General features: G+C 37.2%; 1 protein-coding gene across 6 annotated transcripts in view; it reads right to left on the reverse strand.

Annotated features, from left to right (window-relative positions):
- The window catches only part of Trps1 (transcriptional repressor GATA binding 1), a 226,265-nt gene that overhangs the window by 147,539 nt on the left and 57,539 nt on the right, over nt 1-21,187 (reverse strand). For all 6 annotated transcript variants that reach the window (XM_032915274.1, XM_032915252.1, XM_032915245.1 and 3 more), the window contains exon 4: nt 12,715-13,318. In XM_032915274.1, the coding sequence (XP_032771165.1) occupies nt 12,715-13,318 (604 nt within the window). The remainder of the gene's footprint in view (nt 1-12,714; nt 13,319-21,187) is intronic.

Below are 21,187 nucleotides of genomic sequence, written 5' to 3' on the forward strand. Positions count from 1 at the left end.
CCACTTAAAAGCAGCCTAGATATAAAACTTAAAAGACCTACTGTAAATCATGGAAAATTGTCTACACCCAAGGCAGCTCATTTAGCTTTAAAATAATTAGAATATATCTTCAGAGAATTTTTTTTTAAAGAAATACCATAAATTCTGTTATCATCACACAATGGAGTGTGCTTGACTCTTTTAAAGGCATTAATTTGTATTTATTACAACAAAACTAAGGAAAAAACCTTGACTTTTTGTTAACATTAAATGGGTAAATAGTCTAATAAAAAGGCATAATGAGCACAATGTCTCAGATCCCTCCTGTTTACAAGAGCTGAAAGCCTTAAAGCTTGGAAGATTTTAATCAAGACTTCCATTAACCACCCCGTGAATATCCGAGGGACGGCTGGAATTTAAACAAAGAAGGAAGTAGAATGCTTTTAAAATGACTTAATGTAATTCAGTATTATGATATGTAACAGTTTTAGCCATTAAACAACAGGTGACACGTCAGAGCCAAGCATTTGTCTTTCTTCTCAGTGACAATACATCAAGTGAGACATACAATAGGTCAGATCTAAAAGAAATCATCAGTAAATAAGAACAACAATCTAGGAAAATAATTATGACAGTTCTTGTATACAATGCATCAATCCCCTGGGCAAAGTACATATGGTAGACATTTTAAATGACTATACGAAAGATTGTGTGTATTTTTCTTTTACATTTATTTACACAATTAAATGTGTTGTTTTTGTTTATTTTATACTTTAATATCCCCTTCTCTAAAGATCCTTACTTAACTATTCTTTTAGGCTAGCATCACCATGACACATGAGCATACATGTTCTTGGGGTGTTTCTGAACTCTATTAATTAGGAAGAAACTTAGACATACACAGAGGAGCTTAAACTCAAAACTGTCAAAACAGCAACCTTCCCTAAAAGTGGGGCTCAAAATTATGTTTAGCTGGAGCCACAAAACTAAGGTTGTATTTAGTTTCTGCTTAGATTTGTTTTCTTTGATTGTTCTCCACATTTCTCAATGACTACTTTTCAATGCCCAAGAGATAAACAGCCAATCCACAGACTCTTCATTTAAGGAGTGCATTAAGTAGACATTATTAAAAGTAACCCTGAAATAATACAGTCATATACATACAAGTCACCCTAAATTGACTATGCAAACTGTATTTATATATTTTAGTGTGCACACATGCCCACAACACACGCACGTGCGCGCGCACACACACACACACACACACACACACACACACACACACACCACGCACAAACGCAAACACAAGCACATGTAACATTAGCAAATAAAGAAAAAAAGGCAGTGATTTCATGAGGCAAAAGGGAGTCGGGTACATAGAAAAGATTGCAGGGAGAAAAGGGAAGGAGAGAAATTCTATAATTATATTTTGATTAAGAAAAAAATTTAAAGGTTCTTTAAACCACACTTAGATTCATCCAGGAGACCTGACATCTGTCTTTTGAGCTGATCTACTGAACCAGTCTGGTGAACATTCTCTCTCTTCTTAATCTACAAACAAGTCAAAGCCCTCCTATCTACAACTTGTCCATGTTGATAGTGTTTCTAGGATATTTTGTACAAACTAGGCTTGCAAGTACTCAACACAAGTGAAAGTCAATTCATTTGAACTCCTTTCAGCCCATCTGTTCTCTAAAAGAGGTGGCATTCTCAAATATCCCTTAGCTAGCTTTCAATTATAATTGCGAGATAGTCACCTGAGAGAGACGTTGCTGCTGCTACATAAATGTATTGTTTTCCAAGTTTTTATGGTTATGAGTTTTCTCCCTATAATAACATATAAAGAAAATGTTGGGTTTCTACTCCTGAACTACCACTGTGGAACAATTCTAAGGAAAGTCCAGAAATGATGAAGTTTTCCTATTTCCCAGGAATACATATGCATAGCTTGATAAAGTGACCTATACTAGCCAATAAAGGCCTCTACTGTGTCATCCCACAAACTAGCTTAATTATAGGGACACCAAATCAAACTGAAATAGAAGGAAAGATGCAATTATTGATCTGCAAAGATATCTGGTGCTGCAGCACTTAGAATAATAAAAACTGCAAATGTCCGACTATAAGGAATAGATCATTTTCTCTAGAATATATGCTGACTTTCCAAAAGGTATGCATTTTATTGTAAAATAAAATCAGATGGTATTTTAATAATGAACATAAAAATCCACATTGGTGATTTTTATGTCTTTGTGAGTGTATACATATGTGTACCAACCAAAGGTATATTGAATATGTTGAATATCTGTTCTTTCATTCTTCCATACCTATGCTGCACGATATCTATAATGAATACATATTTTGATTGGAAGAGAAAAATGTTAAAGAATACTAATTTAATCTGCCTTTGTTTTGTTCTTAGTTTTCCCTGGACTTTTTCATCTCTCCCTGCCCTCAAGCTAGAGGCTACCAAGGATGCTGAAAAACCACAGGGGCTAATTAGAAATATGGCCCCTTTCATTCTGACCGCCCAGACTTCAAATAGGTCATCTCTGAATAATGAGATATTAACTCTGAAAGAACATAAAGAACTGAGATAGGTTTACAGTTTTAAGATTTCAGTGGGATGAAACTGAATTATTCACACCCATTAAACAGAGTTTGAATGATTCACAGCCAATTTTATTTTTATATTTGTAATGAAACAGCTGGGATTAGAGTCTATTCATGGACTCCTAAGAAATTTGCACCCCACCTACTAAAATTAGTTTCCTCATCCAAAATTCTGATCAGCACATCTGAGAAAGAAGAAAACAGGCATTGGTGCTCAATACCAGCAAACTAAACACTTTTGTCTGTCATTTTGCCACCAGGGTGACTTTATTTCGCATTGTATATATTTCTCTTTTCCCCCAATCATAGAGCAGCCTCTAATTACCTGACCTTTTTGCAACATGATTATTTATAAAGAAGCATTCTCTTGTTTCATGTACTAAGCTTAAACAATGTATTTTTTAATGTTTCAGATTGTGTGTGACAGTTGTTTATGTCTCACTAGTTTTCAGCTACTAGAAGAAAACCATATTTCTATTTGTACTTCAGATACAACTTTTTTTCTCTTCAGATTGATTAAGCTTAAAATATAAGGTTTGTGTCTTATAGCCATGTCACTCCTTGATTCACTCACTCATCAGAATGTTTAAGGTCCAACAGGAAATTGACATGGCCCAAGTATTTGCTATTTAAATGAAACTGAACAGACTGCAGATCCACTATCTAGAATTTTCCAAAGCCTGGGAAAAGGGGGTACCTAAGGGTTGGTTGAATCCTCCAGGGTCACATAACTACTTATTCACAAATTATGTGTACAACACAAAGCCTGCTCTCCCGCAGTACAATACATTTCCCACTGTAATACCAGGAGGAACGAGAAAGAAAGTATGAGATGAGAATTAGAATCAGGAATTAGTATTCACCTGTAAATAAAACCCAGTGGTGTGATGTGCACACAGTCCAAGCCCCAAATGCAGGGATTTAGAGGGTTATATTTAATGGAAGGACGAGATACCTCAAAAAATTTTCAGAAATATTCAACTTCTCTGTGACATTGAGGCAAACTCTTACACAGACCAACTGCAATCACACACCATAGCATAAGGGTAGTGGAAACAGAGAACTAAAGAGACATTGATATATCATAGAAATCATCCAATACGATCCACATTTTATTCATTCTAGCTATGTCATTTAAACAAAATATATGGAATTTCCCTTATTAATAAGAATTCATGCTGTTGTAAATTTGGAAAAGAAACTAGGCAAGAATAACTTGTGGATATTCTAAAATATCGTCAACACTGCCTTTAACTGCACTGTGTTTTGCAAGACATATTAAAAGTTTACAAATAAATTCAAAGGCTATTTTTTTTCTGTATAAAGGGCTTTTCCTATGAAAGGCAAATGATTATTCTAAGGAATGTAAACACCTTTAAATCTTTTTTTTGGTTCTTTTTTTCGGAGCTGGGGACCAAACCCAGGGCCTTGCGCTTCCTAGGCAAGCGCTCTACCACTGAGCTAAACCCCCAACCCCAACACCTTTAAATCTTGATGTTCAAACTAGAAGACCAGTTTAGCATACCTTGCTCAAACGTATGCAGTTAGTAGGAAGCAAATCTTTGTGAACATGGAATTAAGACTGAGCCTCTGTAATTCTTTTCAAGCATATAACAATGCAAATGCAATGTTAGCTCAGACATGTTCTTTTCTCCTTCCAATACTTCATTAAGACACAATAGACATCGAACCTGGTATTCCAATATTCTCATGAAGGAAATAATTTGTGATGGAATAGAAGTATGTACCCAATATAAGACAATAAAGATAAACATCTTTCAAGGATTGAAGCTAGAGTTCTCTTCTCCTGTGCCTTCAAAGCCCACACAGTTATCTATAAATACATTGAACCTGTACCTAAGAAAAACAAGATTCACCAAAATTGAGAGAAAGTAGCCAGAATATGACTTCAAAAATTATATATATATATATGTATGTATATATATATATATATGAGAGAGAGAGAGAGAGAGAGAGAGAGAGACAGAGACAGAGACAGAGACAGAGACAGAGACAGAGAAAAGATCTTCCCCAAAAGAGAAGATAATCTACAGGGACTGTTTTAACCTGAATGACACATAAAATTTTGACCAAGATTGAAACTAAACTTACCTAATAACTACTAAACTATAAACTATACTGAAGATACAATACAAGGTAATATATCCCAAAATAACACCTAGGTGTATGTATGTTAGCATAGACCATAAGAAGTTGATATCCGAGATCAGTTGTTCTCTCTATTTTTTTTATCATCCTTAATACTCCACTTATAAGTCAGCAGCCAATCGCTAACAATTTACTGCATATTATTCTTCACGGTTATTATGACTGGAATATCTCTATGAAAGGGGATCATTTTAAAAAACAGTGAGCAAAACATTATTATTAGCTATTAGACATATTTTCTCATATACACTATGCACCATTTTAAAAACTATATCAAAGAAATGGAAAATGATTAGTACAGGGCAATTGTGAATGTGTATTTTTCATGATTGTTTTGTTTATGTGATTGGTTAGTTAGTGATTGAGACAGAACCTCACCACTCTGTAGCCTAGGCTAGCCTGGAACCTACTATCTCCATCAAGCTGTCCTAGAACTTTAAAGGGTTCTTTAGAAGTAAACTTGGAAATAGTCTAAATGTTCATTGGTTGATACATTAAACATATCATGTAGGTAACTATAATAATAAGGCCTTAAAGCAAATATTGTGACACGCCTTTATGAGCAAGTAAAAACTTCCACATCATACTGCTAAATTTAAAAACAAATTGTGGAATGACAAGCTGCAAATAAATAAAATAAATATGTGAGTGTTCCTAAAATATATATCCGATACCATGTGAACCAAAAATTACCTGTCCCCACGGTTTTATTTATTTATTTATTTATTTATTTATTTATTTATGTAATAGACGTGTCACTTGCAAAACTTCAGAACTCTGCTCTTTCGATATTATTCACATACATGTGAGATGCTGGGTGTACAGAAGAGCAAACTGACTCTGAAAGGGTAGCCTGTCATCTCTGCCTTGACATGCAGTCTGACTTCTGGCAAGCTATGTGATATTGCTGCCTCCATTTCCTCATACAAATAAAAGGAGCAGAAATAGTTTGAACTACAAAGATTTTGGATTAATTAATATGATGGCATTAATGTCTTAATAAATTAGCTGAAAGGTAATAGAAATCGAAATGTTAAAGTTTCAATTGCTCAGCCATTAATTGTAAATGACTGCCTATGTTTTATCAGTTCCTTCATTTTTAATGCCTTCCTGGGCATTATTATTTTTTTTCTCCTGAAGTAGTTTTGCAGGTTTTGTCTTCTTCAGTGAGAATTCCAATTAGACAGCTACAGAGCTGCTCTCATGATATATTGGATTATAAGCTAAGTTCATGAAGTTAATTCTCTGAGAAAAGATTATTTTACAGGTCATTTATCTACCAAGACCTTTCTTTAAAAGCATGGTTAAGAATAAGTCTTGCAAAAACTTAAATGAAATGTAACATTACAGATGAATGCGATTCATATTGTCACGTATCTTGTGATGTCTCCACATAAATTACTGATTGTACCAAAAAGCTAGGATAAAAACACATCACTGGCATCCTGCACCCATCAAGTCTTGAGAAATAGTCAGTATCCATGACTTTTTAAATGTAGGAAAATTAAATATATTTTATTTTAAAAACATGTTTAATATTCTCTGGTTAACCTTGATGTTTCAAGTAAGTAAATTTCCATATTTACCCTTTCCTAATTAATACACCTAAGTTAAATTTTAAAAAAAATTTAAAAACTGCTACTTTAAAGAGACAAGATGACGTGGCAAATTACATTTGAGAGGTATCTTCTAGTCTAATGTGAACAAGAATGTCAAACATTAATTTAGTTATTTGTTCGATAATTATAAAAACAGAATTAAGATGCCTTTTTCTCACTTCTAAGCACTGGCAACACAGAGAGAATATACTATAAGATAAAGTGTCATAGAATTTTTCTGCAAAGTTACTGCTAGAAGTCACCATCTATAAATGACATTGCTTCTCCCAAAGGAAGGAAGAAGGTGATTAAAAATTCACTGGCCCATACCTCATCCTAATAGCACATCCCAGTGTAGGAACCCCAGCTTACCAAGGTTCCCTGAGTAACCAATAGGCCAATCACATAACCATCTCTGCTTAACAATCTTTAAAAGCTCATTTAAGCCAAGCCTATAAAGACAGAAAATTCTGAAGAGGAAAATGTTTACTCTTTTGGAGGAAACAGTAACAAACTCCAAACTGATCACATATTATTTAAGGATTGTATTTTCATGTAAAATCTACCCCATTATACTAGTTACTGGGGTTTTTTTAAAAAAGGCTAGAGGAGCTGAATTCACATCAGGATATGGCTGATGGCTGACACACTTCCGAATCACTGTGCACTCTCTATGCCTAAAATGTGGGTCACCTGTATATTCTCCCCCCTCCCACACCTAACAAACTCAACAATGGTTCCTTTGGGGTTCCTGGTGTCTACTGCCTCAGACAGTCAGGGCCAGGGGGGGTGGGAGTGTGGAGAAGCCAAGCAAAAGGTGATCATACAGGAAATGGCAAACAGACACGGAAGTAAATGACACCACTCCATATTGACTACGGATCTACACAGTGCAAAAAGATACATCTGCTTCCGGTGCCTAGGCATCTACACCAGACTTTCTAAACAGTCTAGTTTACAGCAAGTTCTGCCTTAGGAGTGACAGCATACTTTTTAGAAAACATATTTGAGCCACTGGAGCTAAATTACAAAATAAAATTAGGTTACTAGAATCCTCGCTAGTAAAACTAATAAAACCAACCTTGTTTATGTATAATTTCATTTTTTTCTATCCATCAGAAAATTATATTTTGCTGTAAAATATTAATGACTAGTAAGAAGGGAAAAAGCTACCTAAACTTTAGCTTAGTAAATATGATTAAAATAGCAATGCCCACTATTGCTTACACTAAATTCAATTCTTAGGCTTTTATTTTTAAAAATACCAAACTGTATTTAAGTTTAGATCATTAATTTTCCTAACAGTTGCCCTCCCTTTCTCCCCCCCCCCCAAATGCATCAGCACAGAGTACAGGAAAATAATTATACAAGAATCATACGGTATCTGGATAGACTAAGGAGTAAGGGTTATGTTTTATTTTTTTAATGGGCAAGTAACCTATCAATGTGCTTCTGATGGGAGTCTCACCCACTCGCGTTAGACTACGCAAGTGTAAAAGGTTCAAAGACGCTGAGGGAAATGGTTATTTCCACAGACATGAAGTCAATATTTCCTGTACGATGACTTAGATTCTGGTTTGGTTTTCATTAAATATGAAGCACGGCAATAAATATCTCTTTTCACTTGAGATCATCTTGACTTTCAAGGTTCCCAAGGCCTTGTGTCAGTTGTTGTTAAGGTATTCATCATGGGGGCTTGTTTGCAGGGCTGCCGCCAAAAGAACTTTTTTGCATCTGAAAGGACTCCAGTATCAGCAGCCTTTAGGCTATAAATTTAACACTTGCTACAGAAAAAAGAGAAATAAGGTCTGCTTTGTACTGCTCGGGGATCACATTTACAAGATGAGCAAATAATAAGGCTACTTCTGCTTATCTGGAGCTCTGAATCTGAGGACCTCGAATGAGCTGACAAACATTAATTAACTAAGCCACACTGCTGTAAGGAAGGCGGTAAGCAGATCCTGGGTCAGAGATAGGTGTTTGGAGTTCCTGCAGGCTCGCCCTGGACGGGTAGTGGCCTGCCACGGAACTCAACTCCCAGAGGCCCACATCTGAAAGTCTCCACTAATGCCAAAGCGGTGCAGGGTGTAGATGTTAAAATCAGCAAACCTTGATAAGGATGTTGAAGCAACAAACCCAGATCAGCGCCGCCGTGGCTCAGTTTCCCCTTGTGGGCTGAAGGAAGTTCCTCATAACTAGAGAGCTCCAACCTAAGGAAGAACTGTGTCTGTGCATGCATCTAGGACACTGTCTCCACAAACGATTGGCTGGAGCCTGGCTGGTGAGCTGCCCTCCTTCCTCCTGAAGACTCATTCATTGTAATTTCCTGTGCTTGGGCATTTGCTTCAATGAAAACTCGATTTGTTACTGGGAAAATCGTTGTGATATTTTAGGTCCAATTGTTTTCTCCCTATTTGCGTGCTTCTCTGTTGAACGATTTCTATGTCACAAAAGTAACTTCTATTGTATGCATAAAATCCAGAATGATAAAACTGGAATTAAGAAAAGGTCGATACAACTATATTGGTTATTTGTTTCCCTTAAAAGTAAATACATACATACATACATACCACTGGTCAGATAAAAGGGTGCACATCTGTACATAGGCCAATCAAGATCATAACTCACCACTTAAATACAGAGGGAAAGGGTATTTTAAAACATGTAACTAACTGATTATCCCACTTCAGCATAGGTAATGTTGAATATTTATAAGTTCTTCACAGGGCCAAATTGAAATATAAAACATAACTTTTCTATTTATTAAACTTGGGTGACTGCTACAGGGATAAAATCTTTTTAAAAGCAAATTGTACTTTTAACTGTGGACAGTTGTAATAGATTTTATCCAAAATATAACAAAAGTTTTACTGAACAAAAAAAAATCATTAATATTTCTTCAAAGTCACCAAATACTCAAAGACTTTATAGTCATATTGATTTCAATAGAAAGTCTGGCTTTTTAAGAAGCAATTTACAAGGGAAAACTTAAGCAGGTGTGTCCTATGTCACCATCTGAGCTCCGTGATCCACACAGGTGGTATACACAATTTAGAGCTCTTTACCTGTTTACTATTCATGCAGCGCAAAAGCAAAGGGCAGTCACCAAAGGAGAACACACACAAGCAAACGTCCTGATGTCCCAAACAAAGGGCGAGGACTGCTCTAGACCTAGACTCAACAAAAGGGAAAAATCAAAACAAGCAAACACACAAAGAAACAGGCAAAGGGACCTGAGGCGGAAGAGGGGCGGATTATGACAGGGAAGCTCTTCTGGGTGCTTCCTGCTCTACTTGTAGGAAGGGAGCAAACCCTTCCAGCAGCCCGAGTAGAAACACAGTAACTAATTAAAATAAAATGAATGTCCTCAGAGAATGAGTATCCTGAATCAACGCTATAGTCACACGCCTAGTCATTGAAAGTGCTTCCACTTCCTATCAGTCCTGAACTGAGAAGCCAACACATTCTAGGTCCTAAAATCTAGGACAACTTTACTGCGTTTGACTTTTTTCTATCACTCTGTACATCTTGCCCGATGATTTAAAGTTGTTTTTTTTTTCTCTCGGCAACACAATTTCTATAAAAGCATTTACTAGCCTACCATCCTGCATGCTGCTTCCCTGTACTGCTCAAACCAATGAAAAACGACTTCCATGTCCTAAGTGAGTTACTATGGTTACTCTAAGTAAACACATGCCGGTGAGCAGCTCATTTCGCACCCCACTCCGCTTTGGAAACTTGAAAGTTACTGCTCAGCCCTTCACATAGGTAGAACATGGGACCTCACTCCAGCCGTCTATACTTTTATTGTGCACTTATAAACATGATACGAGTCTGGGGTTTTACAACTACTCAGTAGAACTGCATTAACTTTGCCTTCAGTAAACATGGTTCTAATGCTCTGCAGGGCACTTCCTGCCACAGTGAACAGACAGTATATTTCCTATGAAAATAAAGCATTTCCTATTCTGCCACCAGGAGTAGAAATCTCCTCAATCTCTCATCCAAACATTTCTCTGCGTGTTAATGTGACTGAGTTTCTTTCGAAGCTCCTTAAGATACTACGGATTAAAAAAGCTGAATTTCAGTTAAGAAATCTAACCAAATATTGCACCATGAACCAAACTAGCCCCTCCTTTCTATTTCAAATACCCAATAGAGTTAGAGATTCCTAAAAGAATCGTTGTAGCACAAAGTATAAATCTTGAAGAGTCAAGTTTTATTCAAGTCGCAGAAGAATGAGTCTGGCGTTTGGAAGGTGTGTGTGCGCCTGCACTCTGAGACGAAGTAGACGGCAGCCTTTAAACCTCAGAAATCACAGGGAAAGGGATTGAGACGCTCCCTGGCGACTCCGCTGTGCCGAGGATCTCCTACATCAGCCGCTAATGCAGAGGAAGTGAAAGGGCAGTTGAAATGGTGCAATAGAAACTTGCAGTCAGGGAATTGAGGAAGTAAAGGAACTGAAAAGAACCGATTGTTTTTAGAAGGTTTTATCCTCCTCGGCCTGATCACCACCCTGGCAGGGTTTTCAGTCGGCTGCTTAATCAACTACTTATCAGCCCAAATTCTTGGAAGGAGGCAGGAAAAGTTGACACACTGGAAATAGTTTTAAAAAAAATAATAATAATACTTTAGAACAACTCATAGCCATGCAGAAATGTCAGTTATGTGGAAAAGGGAGACCAGAAGAGGCTCTAGTGATCTGAAGGACACCACCCAAGTGTACACTATTGTTAAGTGTCCGTGGACACTAATAACACATATAAGACCACTCTCCTGTCAAACAGGAATCATAAAAGGTCTCTGAGACAAAAAAAAAATCATGGAGTACTTGAAAAATTCTCTTTCCCAACATACAGGTGCGTCTAGCTACGATTCTACAGTGGAAGTGGACTTAAAGGAGCGTGCTCCCTGAGGATACAGACTGTTTTCTTTCCAAAGTTACTTGGAGAACATTTGCTCCTGCCAGACGACAGGAAAATGGCTTTGTTTCTTGACGGTACAAGGTACCCCCATTTCTATATTCAAGGCTTAAATCTAGGGCTTAACATCAGGCAGGGAAAGTAACGACTTTCCTAATTAACTGTGTCACCTCCAAGGGATGTTCTTTAAGTCTACTTACTCCACGGACACCTGAGACACACAGAGAGGCTTCAGAGAATCCGAAGGAAGTGAGAACAGAGCAGCTAAGCTATGCACAGCAAAGAGCTGCTTCTCTGACCTAAGGTCTCTGACCTACGGGTCAAAGCCCTGGGCAGACTGAACTCCATTTCCTAACCAGGTGTTTTTGTAAAGTGAACTAATTTCTGATCCTGCCTTCTGTGCAGGGACATAGTTTCCAAACCACCCAGAAATTACTAAACGTTCTCAGTTCTGAGGAAAATGACTGAAGGGTACTCTCTGCCTTGAGCAAAACACATAAACAGCATATGGAAGATCATGCAGTTTCAAGAGATAATTTTTGAGAGCATTGAGTCTACGTGGCAGGAACACACTAATGAAGCTTTCCCTTAGTTGTAGTAGATTCTGTTTCATGCCCGCTCATCCCTGTTTCCATGCCTAAAGGGCCCCGAGAGTGTGAACTAGAAGGAGCTCTTCTCTGGGCAGTGTGTGCATTTTTAGATTTTATTCATCTTTTTCATCCTTTCTGACAACTGAACTATAGGCACTGGTGTGAGTGTGTGTGTGTGTGTGTGTGTGTGTGTGTGTGTGTGTGCGCGCACGCGCGCTTGTGTGTGAAGAGTTAAGAAATTCTTCTCTGGGCAGTGTGTGCATTTTTAGATTTTATTCATCTTTTTCATCCTTTCTGACAACTGAACTATAGGCACTGGTGTGAGTGTGTGTGTGTGTGTGTGTGTGTGTGTGTGTGTGTGCGCGCACGCGCGCTTGTGTGTGAAGAGTTAAGAAATACTACTTTCCAAATTAACATCTCGCCCTGGAGTTTACATTCTTAGTGTTTTAATCTCTGCTAACCTCCCTTATCAACTGTGTACTGTATCATAGTATCTTAAAATTTAGCAGTCAGATCATTATTTGAATACAGCTGAGCATCTCCCTGGGATTAGAAAGCTCCCTCCTCCGAAGGCAGCTTTGCTGTTTTGCATAATCACCAAGAATGATTAACCAGCATTCATCATAGCTGAGAGCAGAGACAAATAGGTAACTGCCTACCTAGGACTGCTTATGTATACTAAGCACAAGCCCCTATGAGCTACTTTCTGCTCCTTTGGCCTTCATGCATATAAAATATCACTACATCAATACAGACCATTTAATTTCACTACACAATACATTAGGCTAAGTATACAAAATGCATGTTCGATATAAATTATTTTAAATAAGGAAACCTTCCTACCCGTAACAGCGACTGGGATTCGTCCTTGGTCTTGCCCTCTCCAGAAGCAGGATACTGCTGAGTGAGAGATGCAGACTTCTCGCCACCAGCAGGAGCCCCTTGCAGGAAGCCCTTGGTATCGACAGCCAAGCCATACATAGGTCGGGCCAGGTGGGCAGCTTCGACATTGGGGCTGTCCCTCAGAGTCTTTGTCTGCTCTTGGGAGCTGGACACAGGCGTCAAGAGCCCCAGACTTGCTTGAGTATAGGATGGACTACCCCGTAGGATGTCGGCTCCTCTCCAAGTCACGCCACGAAGGTCATCAGTTGAACTCTCCGTCCAGATTTTATCTTTTAGCCCTTCCTTGTCATCAAGTTTCTCTCTCTTAACTATGCTCTCGGGAACTGTCTCTCCCATTTTAGAGTCTGGGTTTAGCAGACTGTAGACCTTGAGATCAATTTTGGGCTCTTCTTTGATGGTGGGTATGGCATGGCCATCCTCTTCGCCATTAGCAGTAGCTACTTCCTGTTCCTGGCAGTGAACCGTGTTGAAGTGCTCCAACAGTGACTGAGTGTCGGCAGCTGTGAAACTGCACTGACGACATTTATAGCAGCTGTGTGCTCTCCTGGAAGGAAGAAAAGAGTCAGTGGGAAGCCAGAATTTTGAAGGGAATGCTCTGTGCTAAAATAGTCCTCATGCACCTGACTTCTCTCATGCAATGGAGCAGAGGCTGAAAGAAATACAATATTGTCAACACCCAGAAAGTATAATTTAATTAACAGGCATTTTCATTTCCATATAAGAATGTGAAGTTTTCTCTCGTACTAGCATACATACACACACACACACACACACACACACACACACACACACACACACACACACACACACACAGGAAGCCAGTTAATTATCATTAGACCTGGGCATTTAGTCTCATTATCACCTGCTGTTTGTTTTATCTTGATGGATAATCATCAGTTCTATATTAGTTAAGTCAATATTCATGATTTAGCAAATGGCCTTTTCACTTTTGTTTATCTGAGCTAAACTGAGGCACTTTTTCATTATAAATACATTAACATTTTCAAAGATAAGTTCCTTTTTATACCTTTCCCATATATAAAAATATCTTGTGATTAAATATTAATTTCTAGCATATGCAAATTTTTGCAATGAGGCATTTTTTCTTTGACTAAAATGCCTGACTTAACTCTCCAAATATCATATGAAGCACTTTTTACTTACTTTATATGTCAACAGTAACAACACAACAACAAAACAGTAAGTTCTATGAGCTATTGCTGAAAGTTAATCCTATCATAGATAGTCATCAATATATCATTTTGCCAGCTCCTAGCTAAATCCTAGTAAAGTAGGAACTCACAGTTCTTACTTCCTTGGAACTTGCAGGATAGTCCAGATGACAAGTTTCACTATACATAAACATATAGGTACAAAGAAAGATGTGTGAAAAGAATGACACGAAAGAGAGTGTCAAGCCTATGAGGGTTGCTTAGGAAAGCCAAGGACCTTTTTGAGGGAGGTCTGTAACTCCAAAGAACAAGAAGGAACTGTCCTCTCATAAGGAAGAGAAAAAGGTGTCCTAGTTAGGCTTACTGCTGTGATGAAACACTATGACCAAAGCAACTTAGGGAGGAAAGGTTTATTTAGCTTATATTTCATCATCACCATTTATCATCAAGGAAAGCCAGGACAGGAACTCAAACAGGGCAAGACCCTAGAGGCAGGAACTGATGCAGAGGCCATGGAGGGCTGCTGCTTACTAACTCCTCATGGCTTGCTTAGCTTGCTTTCTTCTAGACTAGAACCCTGTATGACAGATAAGGGATGGTTCTTCATCCACAATGAACCCTCAAAGGACAATCACTAATTTAAAATAAAATGTCCTACAAGCATGCCTACAGCCTGATCTTCTCGCAGTTGAGGTTCCTTCCTGTCAGATGACTATATCTTGTGTCAAGCTGGTATAAAGCTAGCAATCAAAGGACAAAAGAGCATGTTTTGGCAAGTTTGAGATAAGGAAAAGGTCACTAAAGACAGAAATGACAAAGAGGAAACAGTTGGGCCAATCCATTGAAAGGGCCACCTAACACAGCGATGGCTGTGGTGACAGAATGGGGGGGGGGCATATTTTACAAGCCTTCGAAGAGCACCAGGGAGGGAGGAACATGAGAAACCTGAGGGGTGGGGGCAGGGCTACATACGTTTCTGGATTGATAAATGTGTCTTGTTATGAGGTGTGTCTGATGATGAAACACCAAAAAAATCAAGGCTCTCAAGTCCATAGTTTATTGATGGAAAATAAAGTGAAAAAATGGTGCCTCATCCATTTAGTCTACAGTTAATGTCACAAAACTCCTAACACCCAAAAACTTCCACTTCTGAATATGTGGAAGCATAAACATTTCACAATGATTTAAAATAAATAAAACAATAGACAAAATCAAGGGGGGTGGCTACAAAATGTCTTAGGATAGAAAAGAGAATAAGGACAATAACCATTTACAAAACAGGTCATGTGATGCCATTCCAAGGAATGAACGTCTAAATCATCATTTCTCTCCAGGAAAACAAGAACGATCTGACCATAGAAAATTAACTTGTACCTCAATTTAAGCAAATTTGAATTGCTGTGAGAAGACAAAGTTTAATAGCCTACCTTATTTCCTAGAATTTTCATGTGATATAAAAATATTTATTTAGTATTCTCATGAGATTGCATCTTGCAGTTAGCTTTTATCCCAAAAGTAGCATTAATTCATTCAGTGCTAGAAGTTTTTTGTGTTTTTTTTATTTTCATAATTCATAAGACGATAAGGAATGTTTCCAGGAATAAAATGCAGATAAAATAAATTCTATTTATTTGACAAAACTCTAATGGTAGGGTGATTTGTGTGAAAATGGCTTCCATAGGCTCATTTGTTTGAATATTTAGTCTAGAATTGGTGGAACTGTTTGGGAAGGATGAGGAGGTGTGGCCTTGTTAAGGAAGGTGTATCTCTTTCATAAGATATCCCTAGTGTCTCTCTGTCTCTGCCTCATAAATCTGAGTCAAGATGTAAGCTTTTTGACACTGTTTTAGCATCAAGCTTTCTGCCTGCTGACACGGTCTCTACCATGTGATAAATTGTAACCTCTGAAATGGTAAGTCTCTGATAAACTCATTCTTCTCTAAGACAGATGGTATTTCTATTTGTACAGTAAGCCAGTCTTGGTATATACTAAAGCAATATCAATGTTTTACTTTTCTCTCTTACATTCTCTTTCTAGTGACTGATGTTAAGTATCTCCTGAAAGGCACTTTCTTACTGAATGTTAATAGTAATTGTGAAGAATTTGAACCATGGTTTTTCTTTATCAGTGAACGAAAGGAAAATCAAAGGAAATGAAAAAGTCATAAATGCTAATCAATAAAACTTTATAGAATCAAATAATTACAGATAAATCATGACACAGGTAGGGTCAATGTTGGTGAGTAAATATCTTAATTTAAACATAGATCAGTAAGACTGTTATGCAGTAAGCATTGGTCATTTCTCAGATTCAATTTTGTTGATATCAAAATCTATAATGTTGGGACAATCTTAGAATGATAAAGAAAAGATGTGAGAGTTCTCAAAAGGCAGATCCAACCAGAAAACAGATTTTTTTAAAAAACACCTCAATATTGTTGCTCTCTATGAGGAAGGGTCTCATGTAGCCCAAGTCGATCAGTAACTCACTGTGGAAGATGATATGAGAATGCCATTTACACTCCTAATCCTTCACCTACCATGTTTCAGAATTACAGACATATGCCAAAATATTTTAGAAGTGAGGTGCATTTGGTCTTACTGGGGAGAAATGCTGATTTATTTCTTAAGTTTCAATAGTCTGACTAATAGTTAATTTGTAGTAACTATCTTTACTTTTTTTTTTTTTTTTTTTCTTTTTTTTTTTTTGAGCTGGGGACCCAACCCAGGGCCTTATGCCTTCCTAGGCAAGCGCTCTACCACTGAGCTAAATCCCCAACTCCAGTAACTATCTTTAATAAAGAGTGTGCTTCATCTTCAAGTAGGTTAAACTGTCTATTCCATTTAGTGTTAGAAAATAACACAGTGTCATGCCTGGAAAATTCCAGTTTGTAATTCATTTTGAAAAGGATGATATGCTCTAATAAATATGTATTCAGAACAGAAATATGTCTTCCATTAAAGAAAAGCAAACAACAAATACTAACCTATATTAAACCTATCATAAATGGAAAATCAAGCCTAAAATTTCTCTTATTCGAAGGCTAACTAGCTATTTTCTTTTTCTTTTATGTGTGCTTACATATCTGCTTTGCTGGTCTCGCCTTGCACATCCCTTGCACATCCCTTGCACTCTCCCACTGAGCAACACCCGCTGTCCCAGACAATTATGTTGCATGTGTTCAGGACATTTTTGAAATTTTTCATAATTAATGTTTACAAGTAAAGGTAAAAAATTCTACACATTATTTTCTCCATGGTCTGCAACATTCTTAATATTTTTCTGTTTCTCAGTGGCAGTTTTCAAGTTAAAATGTGATGTCTGCATCTGAGTATTCCAGGCATTGATTCATTATACACTACTTAAAAAAATATAAAATCAACACTGATCTCACTGTAGTTACCATGCTTTTATCAATTTACAAATTGAACTGATGTTCAGGAGACTTAGTATTTCCAGATTTTCTGATAATTAAGTGCTGATCATAAATACCTATTTTCAATATCAATCAAACACATTATCCATGTTCCATCAACACCGTTTAAGATTAATACTAAGCCATGGCCTCATTACTCTGACCATCTACAGCACCCAGTGTTAATTACTTCGAACTCAGAGATATAAGATAACCATCCTAAAATTATTCATAAATATCCCAATGACAGGTACCTGTGACAGAGCTGTTCCCCAGGTCTTATCTGAACATGTCTACTCTTACATCTTGAGAGACTGTCTGGGTGGGTGGCAAGCAACACTAGGTTGGTTTCATTTGTCAATATTCCTCCTGCTTCCGGTTTCCAACTTTGCTAATGAGAGCATATCAAATAACTTCTCCTTTCTATGTACTTCATTTACTGTTTGTCTGTGGCTCCTCTTAAAGATCACGGCTTTTGGATTTTGCAATAATATACTTATGGATAAGTTTAGTTTGATGTATTTTACTTAGTGTAGTTTATGCTTCTTTGTATCCATGTATTCTATATTTTCATCAGGGAGTCCTGGAAAATAGCACTTGCTATTTTCTCCTCAGATACCAACTATGCCATTTTCTGTTTCTTCTTCTAAGATTGCGACTAGTTGTGCATATGTAAAGATTTCATTGTATTTCCATAGAGTATTCATTATCTGGTTTTGTATTTTTAACTGCCTTGTTGTCTCTTCAAAACTTTCTCTCTGGGCCTGGAGAGATGACCCAGCAATTAAGAGCACTGGCTGCTCTTCTAGAAGACCATGGACTTATCCTAGCATCCACATGGTGTCTCACAGCTGACCGTAACTCCAGACTCAGGAAATCCAACACCCTTTTCTGGTCTCTGAATCATCAAGCAAACAAGTGGTGCATAGACAAGCATGCAGACAAAACACTGACACAAATTAAATAATTAAATTAATCAAATATTTAAATAAAAGAATATTTATTCAAAAAATGTTGTTCTAATGTCTCCTTGTGATTTCCTCACAGCTCCTTATTGTTACTGAATCTGGAAATTATCCTATTTGTGTTCTTTAATTTTCAATGATTATGTTTTTTAATTAGTAACGGTATCTGTTCGTTGGTTCCCCTCAGTAAAGTTTTGCATTTTATGATTAATTTTAAATAGTATTTTACTTCTTTAAACCCATGACAATTATGACATTATCACTGAAAATTACTCTATCTAAAGTTCCTGGTATCAAAATCTATCATTTCTGCTTCCTACCTTTTCCACATATGGTGTATCGGCTCTCCATCTACATAGCAAATTTTGTAGCAGTAAACACGTATAAAACTTGCCTTAACCTGGGACTACTTTGCAAATAAAAATTGAAGTGCTTTTCTACTATAAATTTAGCAAACAGTGGAGCACTGAATGTAGAACTCATCTAGTGAACAGCAGCACTAAAGCGGAACTCGTGAATTCAGCTTCTTTTTCAGATGACCCCACGCCTTAGTCTTGACCACGTCCAGCAGACACACTGGCATTTGTCCTCTGAGCAACCTCACATGCCACACTTACTTTTCACTTCTCCCTCACTATGGTTTAGCTCGTTCTTGGTGAAGTGGAGAATAAGCTTCGGAAATTCCCCTTAATTTGGGGAAGTCTGGCAATGCATTAAAAGTATGTTTTAACTAAAACACTTGCTTACAGTTGCTTTGTAAGGAGACTTTTGTCCTACTTAGGTCTGAAACATGAATTATAACACTGTACATTTTTGATAAAAATGGTAACTAATAGAAAATAGAAGTACTGTCTACTGAGTAGTATAAACTAATAAAAAATATGAAGTAAGAGAAACAGATTAATGCATGGAAAATAATGACAGATACAAGGTGAATTAGGAGGTGTTTTAGCACTGTGAAAGGATGATAAATGACCCATTTCTAGTTATTGAGTGGATAACATTTCAGCCCCACTCAGAACAGCCCAGCACTTATGGATTCCATGCTGAGATTTCTCTGCGTTCCATATCACCTCTGTTTTGGATAAAAATGATTTCGCACTTGTTGTACAATTAGAGGCTTATCTTAATTTTTGCTATAGTCTCACTCTTTTTCATTGAGTACTCAAAGACCAGAATATCCCATAACAGTATCATATAATGATACTAGTTGCACTCTACGAGCTCCATTATAAAGATTTGAGGTAAGGTAAGATGACCTCTTATTCTATTTTTTAAACATTGCATGGAAGAAAATACTTCCATAATGGATTGAATTTTAACCGCCTGCATGACTATTTCATGCTACATCCATGAGGCTTCCAATGTGATCGACATTTGTTAAAGTTTCCTTATACTTCCTAGTCGTGAATTATGACTCTTGAAACCATAAGGCTCTAAATTTCAAACAATTCCATAAAAATTCTCTGGTTGTAGGTGAATAACCTAAAATCTAAAAGGTCCTTAGATCCACGAAAGCATGTCAGTATTTAAAAGTATTATTAAAGTACTCTGTGCCTTAAGGACACATTCTATTTAATTTCTTAGCTAATAAAATGCTGGGAGTTTGACTTAAACTCAAAGCCAACATACTACTATCTTTGGCATACACCTTAGACCCTCAAAAGGCTCTACAACTAAGTAATGGAAGATTAAAATGTAACTCACCTTGGAGCTATCAGTATTGAAAACTATTATGGAGGTAAACGCTCCTGGGAATTCCATTTGCATAAAGACCTTTGCCAAGATCTATGCATGCTCATGTGTTAAACTTTGCAGCTACAGTGCGGGGCAAGGATAGAATACTCTTTTCCTGGTAGAGGCTACTTTCAATACTAAGAAGTAAATTAATCTGGATATTACTAAGACATCTCCTTTATTCATACTATTCATTTCTCCAAAGATTATTTCCTTTATCTAAAGAACATAAATATCCTGTATATTTCAAACAAAATTTTAAGTAATGGCTTAGAACCTGGAGAAAATGTTGTTTGCCCAAATCCATGGTTTCTATGTGTACCATTAGCTTTGTCTTTGTGTGTAGGGGGCCAGTACATTCATCCACACATATATTCACCCATATGCACATGAACACACATAATACATATCTGTGCATTTCTGTACTTATTCCATTTCCCTCATGATTAGAGAAATACCAATTGCTGCAAAAAGTTTGTAGCACTTCACAAGTAAATATGCACAAACTCACCCATACTTGTGCATCCACACTAGTAAGAGTTGCAGAAAAGCTGACGCTTGCTAGCCCGGAAAGAAATTAACATGCGACAAACATCAGAGGAGACAGAAACACTCATTGCAAGTGTGAACACATACTTGATTGCAACCCTGTGTCTTTCCCAGAGCTGACCTTATAAATTAAACAGTGTAAATCTCAAGTAAGTGTTTTCTGAACATTTTGATGCACTGTGAACACTAGAATGTCCTTTGCATTAGCATCTAACATCCTTAGCCTATTGTTGGGCACGACTCCCTCATTACTGATAACTGAGAAGTTACACACACAAAACTAAAATAAGCAGACTTGTTTTCAATCTAGGGTATTGAACCTCAATATTGAAAAGCATTTCCAATAGCAAGAAAAAGCTACCTGCAATGGCTCGCCCCTCTCATCTCAATGTGTGGGAAACCCTGAGGCAGAAATATTGCCAGGAGTTTAGAGTCAACCTGGGTTATACAGAGAGTTATTCATACTCAAGCTTGAGTTACAGTAGGACCACGTCAAAAATTAAAGATAATAGAAGAAAGAAAATACACAATTTACTTCAGTGCTGAGAGGCAGAATAACAATAAATGCTCAACT

Source organism: Rattus rattus, chromosome 1 (genome assembly GCF_011064425.1).
Source record: "Rattus rattus isolate New Zealand chromosome 1, Rrattus_CSIRO_v1, whole genome shotgun sequence".
NCBI lineage: Eukaryota > Metazoa > Chordata > Mammalia > Rodentia > Muridae > Rattus > Rattus rattus.